Source organism: Prunus persica, chromosome G4 (genome assembly GCF_000346465.2).
Source record: "Prunus persica cultivar Lovell chromosome G4, Prunus_persica_NCBIv2, whole genome shotgun sequence".
NCBI classification, from domain to species: domain Eukaryota; kingdom Viridiplantae; phylum Streptophyta; class Magnoliopsida; order Rosales; family Rosaceae; genus Prunus; species Prunus persica.
In genome coordinates, this window is record NC_034012.1 from 5694852 (window position 1) to 5712977 (window position 18126).

General features: G+C 37.0%; 3 protein-coding genes and 1 pseudogene across 5 annotated transcripts; 1 reads left to right on the forward strand and 3 right to left on the reverse strand.

The window, feature by feature from the left end:
- LOC109948559 lies at positions 1683-2965 on the forward strand. Its single transcript, XM_020562011.1, has one exon. It carries the CDS (start codon positions 1857-1859, stop codon positions 2733-2735), a length of 879 nt encoding a protein of 292 aa, XP_020417600.1. The 5' UTR covers positions 1683-1856; the 3' UTR covers positions 2736-2965.
- Positions 3129-6145, reverse strand: LOC18780611 (vesicle-associated membrane protein 721). The gene is made up of 5 exons (XM_007211946.2): positions 5728-6145; positions 4920-5061; positions 4710-4830; positions 3808-3870; positions 3129-3518 (listed from the first exon to the last, which is right to left on the reverse strand). Exons 1-5 carry the CDS (start codon positions 5915-5917, stop codon positions 3369-3371), a joined length of 666 nt encoding a protein of 221 aa, XP_007212008.1. The 5' UTR covers positions 5918-6145; the 3' UTR covers positions 3129-3368.
- On the reverse strand, positions 7969-12073 carry LOC18779541 (protein OSB4, chloroplastic). 3 transcript variants are annotated; one of them, XM_020563155.1, is made up of 9 exons: positions 11563-12073; positions 11335-11473; positions 10786-10882; positions 9447-9547; positions 9177-9315; positions 8943-9046; positions 8718-8865; positions 8497-8561; positions 7969-8384 (listed from the first exon to the last, which is right to left on the reverse strand). In XM_020563155.1, the coding sequence occupies exons 1-9, from the start codon at positions 11904-11906 to the stop codon at positions 8241-8243; spliced, it is 1281 nt and encodes a 426-aa protein (XP_020418744.1). In that variant the 5' UTR covers positions 11907-12073; the 3' UTR covers positions 7969-8240. The 3 variants fall into 3 exon arrangements, with proteins under 3 accessions (XP_020418744.1, XP_020418743.1, XP_020418742.1); XM_020563154.1 differs by having other exon boundaries at positions 9447-9550; XM_020563153.1 differs by having other exon boundaries at positions 9447-9553; positions 11563-12072.
- Positions 12335-16651, reverse strand: LOC18778614 (annotated as a pseudogene).

Genomic DNA, 18126 nt, shown 5'->3' on the forward strand with positions numbered 1-18126 from the left:
TTTCCTCCCTTTGAAAGATTCAAGTGTAGCGTTGAAGAGAACGGTGATGGCATGGAAAGTGACCTAAATCTAAGATTATGGCAGGATTAGCAACCCATATCACACATCAACAAGCTATGAATAAAACTTTTGAGCAAAAGAAAATAATAAAAATTAAGTGAGACTTTAGGCACAACTACCATGAGCATTTTAAAAAAATGGGGTTGAAAAGAGTAAATGTCGCCCATCAAACTTTATTGGTCATCCCAACATTGCATGTCGTAGCTATAAAGGAATCAAATGCTGGACCAGAGCATGGTCTCCAAGTCCTGTTATTGAATCCAAAGCCAAGAATCTTAGTCAAGTCATACCAGAATCTTCCAAAAGTTAAAAGTAATTTAAATGCAATTTTCTTGGCATGTGAACAAATTCATAGGTGGATGTGGTGCAATTTTCTAAATGGGATCTAACTTTTCATCAGGCTGAGGCAGGTAGACCATACTATATAAATCATGATAATGAAGTCGGTCGAACCACATTTGGTCCAAAGTTCATTAAGGAAAAAAAATAAGCCATGCTCATGGATGGTATAGGAGATCTAATAGCTGTTTGAAAATGACGTGTAACAACTATAGTAGAAGCCCCAAATAGAACAAGTCTTTAAGCCAAAATGGTACACATCAATCCCTCCTTACTATGTAAGTAGGAGCTCTTACAATCTTACTAATAGCAGTGAGACATGTGTGCAGAAGTTTTTTTTATAAATTATTTTTGCATATGTGTCAAACTGTGATCGCAAGAAGGAGGAGTATCTCCTTACAGGAAAGAAGGCAAGCAGTATCCTAAATAAAATGAGAGAAGAAAAATGAAATTGGAGTTATCGGCTATAAAGTTGTAGTTTGGTTGGGTTGGCAACAAAGCTAGCCCAAAGCATATGGTCCCAAATTAATTTTTCATTGCACTTTAGTTAGCCCAAAGCCCAATCCACTCTTTTGATCAAGTTGTAGATCCAATTTTAGCTACCTTAAAGCAACTTCAACTTCAACTTCAAGTCTAGCCCAAGTCCAACCCAGCAACCTCATCTTCTAATTGTAATTCCCTTTGCTTGGGCCAGAAATAGTATCCTTACGACTGGCTCAGAATTCCTTGTGAAAGTGCATGTTCCATGAATATATAGTTATATACTTTGTTGTTATGAATCTTTAAACTCCATTGGGAACAATCTCTTTTGCCAGAAACCTTGTCTCCATTGGCTATTATCACATCAAATAAACCTGCTTGTCCATCTAACTTGTAATTCGATCTCCTGGGGAAGAAGAGGCATTGAAATTGTGAAAACTCCTAGAATCTAATAATACAATTGGACAGTTTCTCTTTGTACTACTCTCATATGGTTTTGGCATGGTTCATTATTGGACAACATTCCATGTTTCTTGTTTTTTTTTTTTTAAAATATTCGATAGAAGAAAATTAATTAGGAGAAGATTGCAATAAATAAATTTTACGTATGTCTTGCGCAAATTACTCACGCTAATCATTAATATATTAATGTTCATGTGACCATATTTTAGTATCATATTATAATTTCTCCGTCTTTTCTGATACCACATGCTTCTCACGTTAATTATTAATACAATAATGTTCTTGTGACCGTATTTTACTACTACATTATAATTTTTCTGTCTTTTCCCATGGCATTGGATAGGAGGTTGAAAAAATCCATTTTCTCATAATTAATTCAAAATATCTAAGAGTGGCCAATAATAAAAGGGCCAAAGTTGTCGCACAGTTAGAGTTTCGAACCCTAAACCGTCTGCAAGCAGAAAACCCTCTCTTCTCCAATCCACCATCGCCACTACCACCAGTCAGTCACCATCATGTCCCAAAAATCAAAATCAAAACGAAAAACACCAAGACAACAAGGACCCCCAACGACAAGCCCAAACCCAACCCCATCGGAGTTCTCATTCGCCATAGCCAGAATCGCAGCGTCTCAAATCAGTCAATCAGTCGGCTTCAAAGCCACGAAGCCTGCCGCCGTCGAAACCCTAGCCCACATCGCCATCAAGTACATCGAGGCCATAGCTTCCGCCTCAGCCTCCTACGCCGCCATGGCCAATCGCACCAACACTAACGTTTTCGACTTCACCAACGCCCTCCATGACTTGCAGTCGGTGCAAGGCTTCAAAGGCGCCTCCTTTCTCCACGAAAACGGCTTCTGCGTTTTGGGTTCGAGCGTTTTGACCGATCTCGCCAAATTCGTCAGCTGGAACGAGGAAACCCCATTCGCCAGGCCGATTCCGCGGGCCGAGAAATTGGATACAGAGAAACGGATTCCGTTTCCGGTGGAAACGGATTCCGGGAGGGATTTGCACGTGCCGAGATGGCTTCCAGCATTCCCGGATGTAAAGAAAACGGTCGCGAAGAGGAGGAATGGTGAGGAGTTGTGGGAGAATATGGTGGCTGGGAATGGCGGTGGTGGTGTTATGAATGAAAGTGAAAGTGAAAGAGTAAGTGAGAGTGGGAATTGGAATGGGAATGGTGGGAATGAGAAAGGGTTTTGCTTGGAATTGGGGGAGGAGAAGAAGATGGGGAGAGTGAGGTTTAGGATTGGATTGGGGGTTGAGGTGGAGGAGAAAGGGGTGGCGGGTTTGGGTTTGAATTTGAGAAGTGGGGTTTGTAGAGGAGGGAAAAGAGTATGTTGGAATAATAACAGTAAAATTGGTTACAATTTTGATGATGATGATAAAAGATAGTTTCAATTTTGATAAACTTTGTAATTGATACAAAAATATTGAATTGTTTTGGAAAATTTTCAGAGTTGTTGTGTTTACTATTTTTTCATCATGTATTTAATAACCAGATTTGGTTCTTTTTGAAGGGCATCCCAGGATTCGAACTTCTCACCTTTATGAGATCAACAACTGCACTGTTAACCATCGGAGCTAGTGTTTTTGTTTCTTTATTGAACTCAGATTTTACTCATTTAAACGTTAATATTGCGAATGTTGTATACTGTCAATAATATTTCAACAAGCATGGACGTATAATGGAATTCACCTTTGCAATATAATTCAGAAACACATTACTATCTGCCACAGGAACTTTGCAAAAAAGCATTTAGTTCATGAGCAATGCACTTCAAGATGCGAGGCAATAAGCTTTAAAGCAATAAGCAATTTGAATTTCTTTTTCTTAGCAAAACATTCTTATGACTAGGTAGTAACATCATATAGGGAGTTCCATTCATTCACACAAAAAATACGTCTTCGCCTTTTGACACATATTTGTAACCAGACTTGCAACAGACACTTGATCTTTCTCTTATAATAATACTACATATAATTGCAAAAGTTTGGACTGGCAAGACCAAAAGCTTTTCTTGAAGCTCATTTTCCACAGTTGAAACCATGGCAAACGGAGAGGATTATGACAAGGATTAGTGCGATCAGGATTCCCAAAACAATCAGCTTCACCTTCATGTTCTGCAGCCACATCTTCCTCCGCATTTTCGTCCCAACATTTCTGAAGTCCTGTGCCTGTAAGCAGATCAAGTTTCCCCCATAAGTAGGTTACATAGAATAACAATTCTTTCAAAGGAAATAAAATCTTGAAAAGATGAATCAATTTCGAACTGTGGAAACCGTAGATTCAGAATTAGACTTCATGAACTGTGGAAAGCAATCATAAATTGTACAGGAAGTGTTTAAAGCCCTTTTATGAATCATTACATACTTGGGGAAAAATAGATAATTTCAAGTTTTTAAATTCACAGTATTAGTAACATGTGCTTAGAGAGAGAGAGAGAGAGATAGAGAGAGAGAGGACCTGTTGATGAAGGTTCTCAGTCTTATCGACCAAAAGCTCTATCTTTTCCCCTCTATCTAAAACCTGCATCAAAACGCAAGATGAGGACATATGAGTATTCAGAAAGAAAGAAAAAATTAACGCTATGAAAAGGCATCATCTTATACTCAAAAAAAATTAACCCTTCACAGTCAATTTGCTGGAATTACTTTTGAATTCTGTTTCTTCTCCAGAAACAGTAAACAAGGTCATGGTGGTTAGTAGAATATGGTTTTTGTGGTTTGAGTATTTTAGTCCTTGCTGTTTTTAAGAATGAGTCTATTTTCACAAGATTGAAACAATCTGCATAAAGAACAAGATTGATCATAAAGACTAGCAAAATATACTCCTGGTCAGGTCTGGTCTACAAGTGAGAAAAAAATGGTCAAGTTATTTTTCTTCATGGAGTCTTTTTAAATTTTTTTTTATCTTCCACAGATAATCATAACATTTTTCAAGGCTAGGATACTCTTCCTTCACCTGCACATTGGAAACAAGATGGACCTCTATCCTTAAGACTCATTCCAGATCCAGTTTCCTGAGTCCCAACTACCATTACTTGTGCCATAGTGCCCAATAGTGTAGGTAACTTAGGTTCTAACAACATTACAAAAGCGCGCACATGCACATTTATGGACATGTTTGTGTGAGCACATGTGAGTGCACCTAAATGTTCAACAATTTCATCAAGTCGGAGTGAAAAACCCTTATTCCATCTATAGATTCCCAAATCTGAGAAATAGCTGACCAAAAAAGAGAAAAAATAAAGAAATAAATAGGTGAATTAAGGTAAGTCAGTTGGATTCAATAACATCGTATCCCATCCATGGCAAACAATCTAATAAAAAACAAGTATTCAATACCAATAAACCCATGCAGTGTACCTTTTCAATATTCTCCATCATAACACCTTTAACTTCCGAAACCTGGGCCTTCACCTTTGCAAGCTTGCTTATTTCTTCAGGATGATCAACACAGTACTGCATATGTTCCTTCAATTTTGACCTGCAAGTAATGTAAAACCAAATTAGCTATTTTAACCAGACAAAATTGAATTTGGATGTCTTTCACATGAACCGAATCAGGTATGATACCCAAATTCCTTGTTAAGGCTATTGGCAGGGGCTGTAGCAGCCTTTCCACCACCATATTTTGAAACAAAATCATCTTTGATACGCTCCAGAAAAGCGATAGGTACTTGTCTTCCAGATGATTCATCTGCAACCACACAATACGCTGCAACAAGAAACATCAGTCAGTAACCTATTGAATAAGATAATAGTAAATTATGAACTGACGCTAACAAGAATTTAAAAATATTCGGTTCTAAGATAGCTCAACGAAATGAAAGGAAGCCTATGCAACACAGCAGTAGTTCGAATGTTTTAAGAGTGTCACATTTCCTAGCAAATTCAACATCCAAAATGATTAGATATGTGAAAAACCAGGAAATCAAGGCATTGGAAATATTCTCAGTTCAACATTCAAAAAGAAATGAGATGCAATCTACTAATACCTACTCTAGAATGACACTTGATATTTGAATATAATTGAAAACCAATCACACGGAAACAGCATTCACTCATGCATAGTTGCAAAGCAACAAAAAGATATCTTCTAATGTAAGAATAAGATCCAAGATCTAAAACCTCTAAAGCACAGAAATCGAAAACCAGGGCCGTAACTCAAAATTCATAAAATGAGCCCAAACATCAGCATCAAGTACAGATCTACGAACAATTAAGTACATCAAACGAACCCTCAACTTCACTTCGGCTTGCGAGCACAACAAAGTAAAATGAACAAAGCAAATAATCAACACAACATAAAGTAGTTTCTCCGTCATTTTCCTACGAGAAAATTTTCTCGGGAGGCAAAAAGAAGAAGAAAAAAGGGCATTACTGTAGCCATTGTCGACGAGGTAATTGAAGGTGTGGCCATCGCAGTTGTAAGTGAACTTGTTGTTGGTAGCGGGAAGCTTCTGGAGGCACTGAAACGCTATGGAGTTGAAATTGCCGCTGAATTCCGTGTACTCTGCCAGAATCACAGTGCCTCGTGCTACGAACGCGTAGATCAGCGACTTCTGCCCCATTTGATTTGAGCCTTCCCCTGAGACCACCTGCTTTGCTTAGCTTTTGGTTTCAGAGAGAGGAACAGAGGTTTTGTATTTTCCTTCTTTTTTTTTCTCCTTTTGATTTTGTTTTGGATTTTTGGGTTTTGTTTGTGTGAAGCGCTCTTTCTCTCTCTCTGATCTGTCAAGCGCCTTCTTCCACACTGGTTTTGTTTTGGCTCTTTTTGGGAGAGAGAGAGAGATAAAAGGGAAAGTTGGGGGGTTTAATGAGGTTTAAAAAGTAGAAAGAGAAGTATGCAAGAAGAAATGTGAGGTTTGAATCTGATTAAGGATTTTAAACTAGAGAGAGAGGGGATTTTGGGGAAAGATTTTTGTGAGGTCGGACTTATCTGTGATTCATAAGCTCTACTTTATTTTTATTTTCTTTCTTAAATATGCTAATTATCATATGAAAAATTAGATTCCATCATAGAAGTAAATTTCTACTGTACATCTGTTTGTTTTTATCATGAATGCATAAATTATGGTTGTTGATTAGATAAAGTTCTATAAGAATGTGCAATTGTAATTCACAACATGACATTGTGAATATATCACATGTTCAATAAACAATCATCCATTTTTGCAGATGTGGGTTTGATCAGGGCAATAAGCCCGACTCTTGTACCTAAGTTTAAAATTTCCTCTTTGGATTAGATTAATTTCTTCTTCTATGAAGATAGATAAATAGGTAAACTCGTATTTGAATATGTAGTTTCAATTTTCAATATAGCAACGTAATGTGTAAACATTTGGCATACCGCAATGGATCATGTATCTTAGAATATAATATTTTTTGTAGTTGGAAAATATAATATTTTATTAAAAATTCATAAGATGTAGCATTTATATGAATATTTGTGAAAATGAGTGTGATAATATTTGATTGAAGAGTTTGATTTTTCAATTATTATAACTTTGGGTTCAGATTTTGCATGTAATCAGCCACCAATTAGAGGAGCAACATATGAGATGATACCCAAATCTTATGGAACAGATAAAAAAAAAAAAAACAACAGAAAATAGTAAAATTTTAGGGATAAAGTCATATGTTTCCTACGCGTGGCATAGTTTAGGTGCTCTTGTAAAAACTACTTTCCTACTTGCGTTGTATGGAATAACAATACTTTACTCTTTTTTTTAAATATGAAAAAGAAACGTAAAAATAAATAATAAAAAGAGATAAAGCATCAACTTGCCCTACCCGCAACGTCACCAACCACTCAGAGTCTCATACCCACAGAAGAAAGGAAAGAAGAAAATACAAAAAGGAATAAAGAGTTTCATTTTCTTCTATCATTTTCTCAAAACAGAAATAAATAAAAAAGGGTTCTCCTTGTGATATATATTTTTTGGAGGACTTTTTCTATTAAGATGAGCGATAATATACTAAATTCACATACACTACACGAATACTAGAACTCGAACCAAAGATCTTTTCTGAAGGAGCAGTAGCTCCAAATTACTACACTAATAAGTACTCTGCCACAAATAAGCGACTTAAGCAAAAAACTGGCCAAATTTTATATTTTTTTTGGGGTCATTGCATCCTTTTTCAAACACTGCAATTAGAATAATATTTGGTAAAGCAAAAAAAGGGAAGACAGAATTCATCCCTTGCTTTTGTACTGGGAGCTGATATAATATTTCATATAAGAGCCTTGCTCCAAGCCGCTAGAGGAAAAAAATAAAGCCTTCCTTCTAACATATAGAGATATTTAGTCATATATCCATTCTTAGCACTAATAGCACTAATAATATAATAAACCCTACACCATTTAATTTCTATAAACAAATCCAAACAAAAAAATTGACAGCTAGCCTTGTTGAATTTAATTTTGATTATTAAATTATTTGATACCCTATTGAATGTTTTGGGTATTTTTATGAAGTTTTAGAGTTAGACTTGTTTTAAGAAATTAATGGCAGTTTTATAATTTATAAGAAGTTAAAAGCCTTTTTGTTATGTTGTAAATGAGCTTTGGGTGTGTTTCTAAAGTCCATTTCATATAAGTTTTTTTTTAAAAAATTAATAATTTAAACCCCCTATATTGGGTATAATAGTGAATCTCCCTAAAATATACATCCCTGAAGATGTATTTTCTATATAGCATGGTACATTTCAGAAATATATTAAACATGAGCAGGGCAAGATGGAAGAATTAAATAATCATCCATGTGGTCTCCGACGCTACCATAAACAGGTGCAATAAGCTGCAAAACATCAGAATAATTGGAATATCAGGACAGCCAAAATCCATTTTCCAAGATTTGCTCAAACACAACTAACAGGTGCTTGCTTGTTTCATGCGGGAGGCGTATTGCCAATCGTCACAGCTTGCTTAGTTCTTAAAGGTGGCAGCTTAGGTAGCACCCATGCCGGAGAACTGCTGAGCCATAGTGCTTCACCAGTTTCTTTGTGTTTAAAGTCCGGACCTTTTTTGTTCCTCTGTGAGAATTAAAAAAGTAGCAAGGCAACAAATTAATTACAGAAATAATTCTTTTTGGGGGGAGGGGGAAGGGAAGGTAGCGTAAAAAACAGATCAAATTCAACAGATTACCTTTTCCAATCTATTATCCCACCATTTACCCGGGTTTTCCACCAAGTCCTTCCAGGACTCATCACCTGAATTGAGGGGGATTAAAAAAGCAGATATCTGATTGAATAGGTTATGAAAAATCCACAACCCTTCACTGCCTTAAACAGTGGCATAAAATGATAGCAGAGTACAAGTTGGACAGATAGTGCGGCGTAGTTTATGACAAACTTGTGCAGGCTCACCTCTACTCTCCTTTGCTTGTTTTGACTTCTGAATTTGAACATCAAACTCCATGCCTTCAAGTTCTGACAAAACCGGCTGTGGTGCCTTGTTAAGCCAGAGTGCATGACTACCATCCTTGCTCTTGAAATCAGGGTGGTTCGGGTTTACCTGTAAAGGAAACAATTATGTCATAGCTTTTACCAGCAAATCAGTCTGATATCAAAGGCATTTGAATGAATCATCACCAATCCATTGAGCTTGGGTTTGCGGTAATCCCGCCACTGTTTTGGATTATCAAGAAGGTCTCTCCAAGGACCTAACGTAGAATCCCCATCTTTCTTCAAGCTGGCTGAAAAACAAGTCAGTCCTTTCTCATCAGTAACAAGATTAAAAGTAATAAAAACACTCTAAACATATAATTTATCAAGTAAACCAAGCATTATAAAATGACATGTGGAATTTTGGTGTCAAGCAATTACTTTCACAACTATCTGATATAGGTTTCTGATCAAATGTTGTGGAATCTAACTTATTTCGGATCCATTCAGGAGTTGAGTCGTCAATCCGAAGTACTTCGCCATTATTCTTCCGTTCAAATGCTGCAGCCTTCGGATTATCCTGCGCACAAATTATAATGAATTATACTTAATTGTTTAACATATCAAAGGATCAACATCCCCATTTATTTAAAACACAAATGGTACTAAAGAAAAAAAATCAATTGAAATAACCCATATAAAAATTGCTACCTCTTTCAACCTGATGTCCCACCACTCATGAGGCTTGGCAAGGAGATCTTTCCATGTGAGGAGATTTTTCCATGATTTCTCCACGTCCTCCTTTACACCCGCTGCTACTATAAAAGTATGTATGAAAATTGTTAGAGGTTGTTAAATGGTAACTAGGGTATCATTTTTAGTTTGACTTCAATGACCGTTAAGTCCACTGTATTATTGATGCTGAACCAAAAACATAATTTTCCACATAGTAAAGAAGTCATATTATCTTAAATTATAAATTCAAAATAACTAGAAGAGAGATATTCTAGTAGGAATTCAAAATGTGCAATAGATTAGTATGCTGAAGAAATCTTAAATAGGAAACCAAGGAACCAAGCTTGTGACAGTCAAGAGACTCAAAAAGGTGATGATAACCTAACAAACTTAATAAACTCAACCTCAGAAATTTATCAATAACACATTTGGCAGTGCTATTGCTTTCCGTGTTCACAAGAATTCGGTGGACATCCAATTTCGCACAAACCTAGAATGTTTCACTGTATTGAAAGCTATTCTCAAACTGACTGTCGTGGTCCCAAATGAAAATGAGCTAAACCAAGTTTTTGAGGAAGTTCAGTTAGGGTCAGATTGGAAATTACACAACCAAATACGCTGGTTGGATTTCAGTTTCTGTAGTACCTACCAATCCAAGCAAAGCTGAATGTCTAATGTAAACAGTTTATGAAAATCTAGAACAACAGTTTACTATGGTAAAACATAAAAACTCACAAACTACACAGCACTCCATACTAACTCCTAATTACCCCCAAACCTTGTAGCACAAAGGTATTTCTCCAACATTCTTATAATTGAGAATTCTTGATAGCATCTTCTAATGAAGTAGATAGCACCTCCAAAGGTGAGGAGGGATTTAGGTGTGAACATTAGACTTTTTAACGGAGACAAGAAAAATTGGAAGTAGAAAGAGTAAAATGAGGAAGGCATAAGAAAAATGCATACGACCACATCCACAAACAACATACAAAGTTGCAAACATGCCAGCATAAAAGGAACAGGTATAAACTCTTTCAACAGATATAAACATTATATTTCAAATCAAAGTAATCACTAATTGAATGTTGTAAATCACAAATGCATGCTACATCTGAAATATAAATATAAAAGGCCAACGGAAGTATGGATTAATGAAATCAAATTCATGCATTCTAGTGGCAATGTTTTCAGCATGTCAAATCCCCCAGGGTTCAACAATACATAGGAAAGGTAGCACTTGATCCTTGAGTGCATGATGACCATCCAAGTACTATAAGGTGACAAAACAGGCTGAGAATCACTTAAAAGAATTTACCTGTGTGATCAATGGTCTTTTCTTCTTGTCTGTCATCTTTAGAGCTTTTTTTCGTTTGAGAAGATTCTTCGACAAAGTAAAGAGTATGCACCATAACCTAATGTTCGATACATGTCAGTACAAACCAATAAAAAGAAACGACAGGAAAGAGATAAAATACTGAGCAAAATTTTTCTACCTGCCACATTTGCTAAAACGAAGTATGAAATCACAGTAATATTGGCTTCTAACCATGTGACATAAGCCTCAGAATTACAAGCAGCAAGACCGAAACTACGAAAACTGCAGAATTAAAATAAACTCAACCATACTAACAAATTGCTCAATGCAAGTTTGAGTTAAGGCAACATTGGCTTCTTTTGATACAGAGATGCCCCGAGATTACAGAGTCGCCAATATAAAAGACATCCAGTTAATTACATCAGGAAACAAAGTGATAGCACAGATGTCAATCCAAACTCAACACTTACATTATCTAAGTGAAATTACTTGTACCCACATTTCTAGCAACCACAGAAACTGGAAATTCACCTTAAAACTAGATGTTACCTGAAGAGGGGTCTGGCCCTTACTAGCATTTAGATGAAGCAAATCCGACCTCAAACTTCCAGCTACAAACACAAAGTCATTCTCTTTCAAATGCAAACTGGCAATATGAGCCAAGTCACCCTCAAATATTATGGGCATCCTGGAAATAACAAAACCCAACGCAAAATCAAAACCTCCTACAAAATGACAACAAAAGAAACAAACAAAAGTAATTAAAATCAACAATACTTTAGAGAATGAGACGAAGATGAAGAAGAGGAGAGAATGGTGGCAGCCCAAACGTTCCCATCGGGGGTAGCTTGGGATTGAAGAGGGGTATGCACGTGACCAATGAGGCGCACTGAATTGGCAACCTTCGGCTGGAACGGGACTTCGACCGGCCTCGGCCAATCGACCTTTGGCGGTGGTTGTTGTGGTGGTTCGGAAGGAGGAGGTTTAGTGATGGTTTTAGTGTTTTGGGTTTTGGGTTTAGTTTTTCCAGTGGTGGTGGCGTAGTGAGATTGCAGAAGCTGTAGGGGACGCAAGAGAATAAGGCGTTTTTTTTTTGTTATTGCTCTGCATATTGAATTCATGGCCAAAATCACCCTTCGGGTTCTTTGTCCTGCGCTTCTGGGGTTTTAGGGACGGAGACTGGAGAGGACCAAGGTAGCCGTATGCTTTTGTGATTGGTACCGTGCGATACGCTTTTTAAGCAAACACAGCATAGTTTAGGGGAACATCCGTAAATAGGACCGATATACCTAAGCCTTTTGCCAAAGTATCACAACTTGGCACATACGGGTCCAGTTAGACAAGAAATTGTGTCTGCCTATTACATTCAAATTCGATCTCCCTTTTGTATATCAAAATTTAAGAGGAGGGATTCAAACTTGGGCCAACTGTCGTGATTAGCTAGTTTAATCCATTAACGTGTTACAACTTAAAATTCAAAGCAAAAGAATCAAAGCAGAGTATGGTTTTTGAAACAGTCCAAGGAAATAATTGAAAATTTTAGAGCACATGATTGCAAAAGAATCCATCATGTAGAAATAAACAAGTACATATTATTCATACAACAAACATATCATATATGTCTTCCTTCTGAGAGTTCCACGTTATTCTCATTCATGTCACAGAGGAATTAATGAAACGATTGTACATTACAACATATGGATCAATTGGTCGAGCAAGGAAGGTCTGTGTGTCTGTGCATCAACCAGATCTTATTAACCTGAGTCGGGTTGCGTCCCGAATTATTACAACAGTTGAAAAGGGGTAGACAAAAAGTACTTTGTTATGGAACTCAAAAGAAGGTACGTAGGAGAAAAATAGGTTCAGTCCTTCCTCATGATCCTACATATATAATGAACTGCATCATCAGAAACAAAACATGTGTATGTATATATAAAGAACAGATTGTCTCTAGAACACACACACACACACACACACACACACACAAAAACAAACAAAGAGAATTAATTGTTTGGTCTGTCTAACATATTACCTTCTGCATAATTTTGAGGTGTGGACATGATGGATGCAGCAACTTCCTACAGCACTGCAACCCTAATGTCCTTATCTAGCTTAGACTGCGGGGAACTCATAGTTGTCTGCAGATTGCTAATGTGATGACTGAGGAGTAAGTTGAGTAGTCGATTGCAGGAAAACCCCTTTATGATCTGAATTTTTTAAAAAAAAAAAAAATTGAAAGGAAAGGTGAATTACCAAATCGACAGTTATTGTATGAAACATAAATTTGTTTGTGGGACAAAGGACATACCGAAGCTGCTATTCCTGTTCATCATCCGTTTGGAGACAGAGGACGTACTGAAGCTGATGTTTTCATGAAAAATAAGTAGAAAACCAGAGTTAGTTAGCAGTTTTCAATTAACGTAAAGGGGAATTGTGAAAGCAACAAGTTGTCTAACGAACTTAACTTTGATGTGCACAGGAAAGACTAACCTTGGATTGGGTTGGTGAGAAGTTATGATCTCCATCTTCAGTTCAGGAAAGCTCCAAATGTTTTGCTCCTGGTCAGGATTATTAACCTTCATTTTTCCCTCATATTCGGTCTTGTTGAGTTCAAGTGGATCAACCAACACCAACTCTTTGGGCTCATTTCCCTTATTGTAATTGTTCACTTGACGTCGCCTGATGGAGATCTTTTTGAGTTTTGGCAAGGATTGCAACATCTCAATCCTGAATAAGTAGACCAAATTTTCACAGTCCGAGATATGGATGACTTTTAGGTGATCAAGATGAGGTTGAAGCTGAAATGGAAGTAGGTCGCCACTGTCTCCTTTGGACTCTATCAAAGCCTTCATCTTCGGACACTTCTCAACTGAGATTTTTTCGATGTTTGGAAGGTTGTACAATGTGTCTCTCTTGAATAAATAGACCAAACTTTCACAACCAGAGATATTGATGACCTTCAGGCTATCTAGACTATAACTTGGCAGCCAATGTAGATCCAAATTTCTGATTACATGCAGCTCATAGGTCTCTCCTGGGAGTGTGACTGGTTGTCCTTTCACATGGGAGTTGCTTTTGATGAAAAGTATGCTGTTTTTGCAAATCTTTGTTTCATGAGTACAAGAAACATCACCTAAATAGACTTTCAATTTGTAGAGATGATGAGTCTTGGAAACAACATAGCTGTTAAAGGCTTCTGCATCTGGGAACTTGGCCTGAAGAATAGCTAAGCGACTAAGAAATCCCAGCTTCTCAATACTACTTGCTCCTTTCAACAAAGAACCCGCGACAGAGTCATCATTAGTTATCATCAACACTTCTTCTAGACTGACTAATGCATGCACAACTTCTGCTCGAAATTCTTCCACACAGGTACGAGACATGTTTAGGCGAATAAGCCTAGTTAGTTTCTCCATTCCATCGGGCAATTTTGTTATAGGAGTATCAGAAAGGTCAAGAAGAAGAGTTTCTCAGAGTTTTCCAAAGAGGGCAGGGCTTTCAAGTTGGGACAATTGCGCAGAAGAAGTGCCGTTAGTTTTTTCAAGTAAGAGGTTGATTGTGGAAGGGTAGAGATGTTGGTCTGAGAAAGGTCAAGAACTATGAGGTTAGGCATATTACAAAAGAAATTTTCGTGCAAATGAATGATGGGGTTGTTCTGCAGAAGTAATGTGCACAGATTGGAAAAATTGGGCTGTTCCATAATCGCTCGAATCTTATTTGTCATCAATGAGGCTCTCTCTACTCCAGACAAGTACTTTTCCTGTTGCAAGTGCAACTGTGCGTGGGGAAGCTTCTCGCCAGCTTTGATGAGAAACTGACCAGGGTTGGTAAGATGGATTGCCATTTTCCTAGCTAAGTTGCGCATCTTGATCATGCGGTGTTTGCCTTTAACAGCAAGAAGGCCTTGTTGATCTTGAGGAATGTCTATTTCTTCCACAAGGTGTGCTCTTATGAGTTCATAGAATATCTTTTTTGCTTGTCCCATATCTTCTATGTGTCCGCTTCTCTCATTGCCATTGATCAAACCCTCCCAAAACCAATACTCGACTAATTCCTTTTTCTCGATCAGATGACCACTTGGGTATAATGCACAGTAGAGGAAACATTTCTTCGTTTCTTCCTTCAAGGCATCGTAGTTGTCTTTCAAAATGTTAAATGCTTTTTCATTCATGCCATCCAAGATATCTGGAGACTCTTTTAACATGTCAAATGTTGCATTCCATGCAACAACGTGGTCAACATGAGAACCACCATTGTTCTTCAATTCTTTCAAGGTTTGTGCCAGCCAGATGATGGTAAAGGGCAAACATTCCCATTCATCTATCATTTTCTTTGCATTAGCTCCAGTATCTTCCCTTAATTTTGACAATTCAATGCCAGCTTCGATCTCAAACAACGTTTGCGCCTCTCCACTCGGCAGAGGCTGGATCTTAACATATGTACCAATTCTGATGTCGGGACACACGGGAAGTGATCTCGACACGATTATGATCTTGCAGCCATTTTCCTTGGTTGGCACTGGAATCCCGATTAACTTGAGAGGGAAATCATTCTGCATATTATCTAAAATGATCAGAAACGTTAACTCATTCAGCTCATTTGCCAGTGTGTCTGCCCTACTCTCGCCAGCAGTTTTCAAGTCGATTTTTAGTTGCTCTGCAATTTTGTTTTGCAAGTTATCAATGGATGATTCAGTTCCTTCGTGCTCTACAGTCACCCAAATGACTTTATCAAAGTGGTCCCTCGGGCTGTTACCAGGAATTGGTAACGTGGACGGTGATGATGAGGCCATACTGCAAGCTTGGTAGTCCTTTAGTATGCTGTCGTTGACTGCAGATACAATTTCTGTCTTCCCCGAACCAGGCATTCCATGAACACGTATCGTCTGAAAATCCTTCCCTGTTACATACCCCTTAATCTCTTTGATCTTATTTTCTGCCTCTCCCAAAAGCCTTGTTCTGCTGCTGCCTCTCAGCCGTCCCACCACAACCGATTGATCCACAAGGAGGAAATCTTTGCCCTCATTATGCACTGCATCCAACTGTCCAATGAAATCTTCAATTTCTTTCCCAGCATTGTACTGTGAAAAACACTTTGGTGCTTCGTAGAAATGATTAATGTCACTTATTTGCTCTCGAAAATGCAACGGATCAGCATCCTTCATCAGCTTCTCTGCCGTTTCTAGCCACTCGGAGTTTTTGAATGACTTGAGAACCACCTTGCCCTTGGACTCTCGTTTTACTTCATACAATCGTCGTCCTAGATCATTCCATTTACTCTCCAAAACCTCTAGTCTTTCTTTGCGTTTCTTGAAAAAATGGTAGCGCTTCGTCACGGTTTCACGGATACAGGGTGCAGATATCAGATTTATAACTACGGTTACACAGCCACAGACGCTAGCAATAATTGCAACGGTTCCTGCAATTCGAGGAAGAGCCAAGATTACATAATTAAGTTGCAGCAACTATAGGACAAATACAAGCCTAATAGAATACTTATACATTACAATATAAACAGTAACCAGATTTATGTAGCACATCTACCATGGAAAGTATATCTTAGAACAAAAAGGCTGACTTTTTCATGCATATGCAAGCCATGACTGCGCCATGAAATGTAGTGCTGATAAAGATAGTGAAAAAATATATTATTATGTCATGCTTTGGTGTAAATGTAATGCTCATTATTTAGTGAAACCCGAAAACACTTGACTTGGGTAAACCACTTTACATTGTGTGTTTTTAGTTATGTGACTTTGTGGTCTTTACTGTTGTTCCAAATTTAGGCATCAACAATAATATAATCACGCTACAAAAAATAAATAAATAAATAAATAATTCGCTAAGAGTAGCGTACCAGCTGTCATTATAGCCCGTTTTAGTCACTCTTTTATGTCGAATCACAGATTTATGGTTTAGTATCTCTCGTAGATTAGAGGACAGTGCGAACCCTACAAAGAAAAACAAAGAATAATAGTTAAAAATAATATAACAAAAGCAAATAACAAACTTCACTTCATTGATGAAGCTCCTCGCCTCTCTGAGGAGCTCTCTATAAAATTTCAACTTCAATCATATTCTTTAGTTTAGGAAGTCATAAATGCTAGAATTATATTTTAATTCAACATAAATGATCCATCTCTATGAAAAAAATAATATAAAAATAGACAATATTGATTAAAGGTTTTAAAATATTCATTAAATAAGGTAACATTAAATTATAGGGAGTCATTAGAAGTTCATTATCTCTCCTCATATTTAGGAGCTCCTAGAGATCTCCCTATTTTAGGAGCTCCTAGAAGTCTCTCTATTTTAGGAGCTAGATAGGGAGTATGGTTGGAGATGAGTTTTCTTACTTACTCCCTAAATTTTATCTTAGGAGGTGGCTTAGAGAGTTCATTGTGGACGCTCTAAAAATATGAAGTCTTTACTAGGGTGCAACTTGGATTGAAAATTCGGATTCCAACTAGAAAATTCTCGATTTTGATGAGTCCAAATGAATTCCGACATCCAAAAGTTCGGAAAAAAATTGGATTGGAACTAGAGTATTTCAAGATTCTGAAAATTCCGAATTCCAAAATATAATGAGGGTTTAAGTTTAGACTACACATAATGACTAGTTTCATGTTGAATTTGATGTGACTTAATGACCAAATAGACATAGACATCTATTTCATAAGGGATAATAACATATAATAGTTTTTTGAGCTTTTCCATATGATTTTTCAATTTTGAGCCAATTTTAACTTTTCAAATTGTTAGACATGTTTAAATTTTCAATCATTTTAAAAATATTTCCAAAAAAAAAATCCAAAAATTACGAGTTTTCCAAATTGGAATGGATGTTGAAATTCTGAAATTTTTTGGAACGTTATTGGAAAAAGAATTTTGATTCCGAATTTTTTTTAAATGGAACGGAATCCCCTGATTCTGATTCGAGTTAACTAATTAATAAGTTAATATCATATGATCTAAGCTATTCATTTTTAGGTTCTCGGGGACCATGATGACCCAAATTCATTAAATCACAAAATCGTTGGTCATCTAGTTATGATTGAATAAGAAAATAACCACAATATCTTTTATTTTCACAACGTAAAATACCAACAATAATACAAATGATATTGAAAAAGGGAAAATCGAGATAATCCTTAAATGAGAACCTAATAAATAAACAAGGTCATGGTATTTCATCTTGAAGTCAAATCCAATATAAAAATAAGTTGGGTATGGCAAGGTAGGTTAGGGGGGAGAAAGATTAACCTTGTGTTTCAAAGAACTGGTAAGGAACGCTTTTTATGGCATTTCAACAACCAAGTCATCTGCAACAAAAGTGAATAAC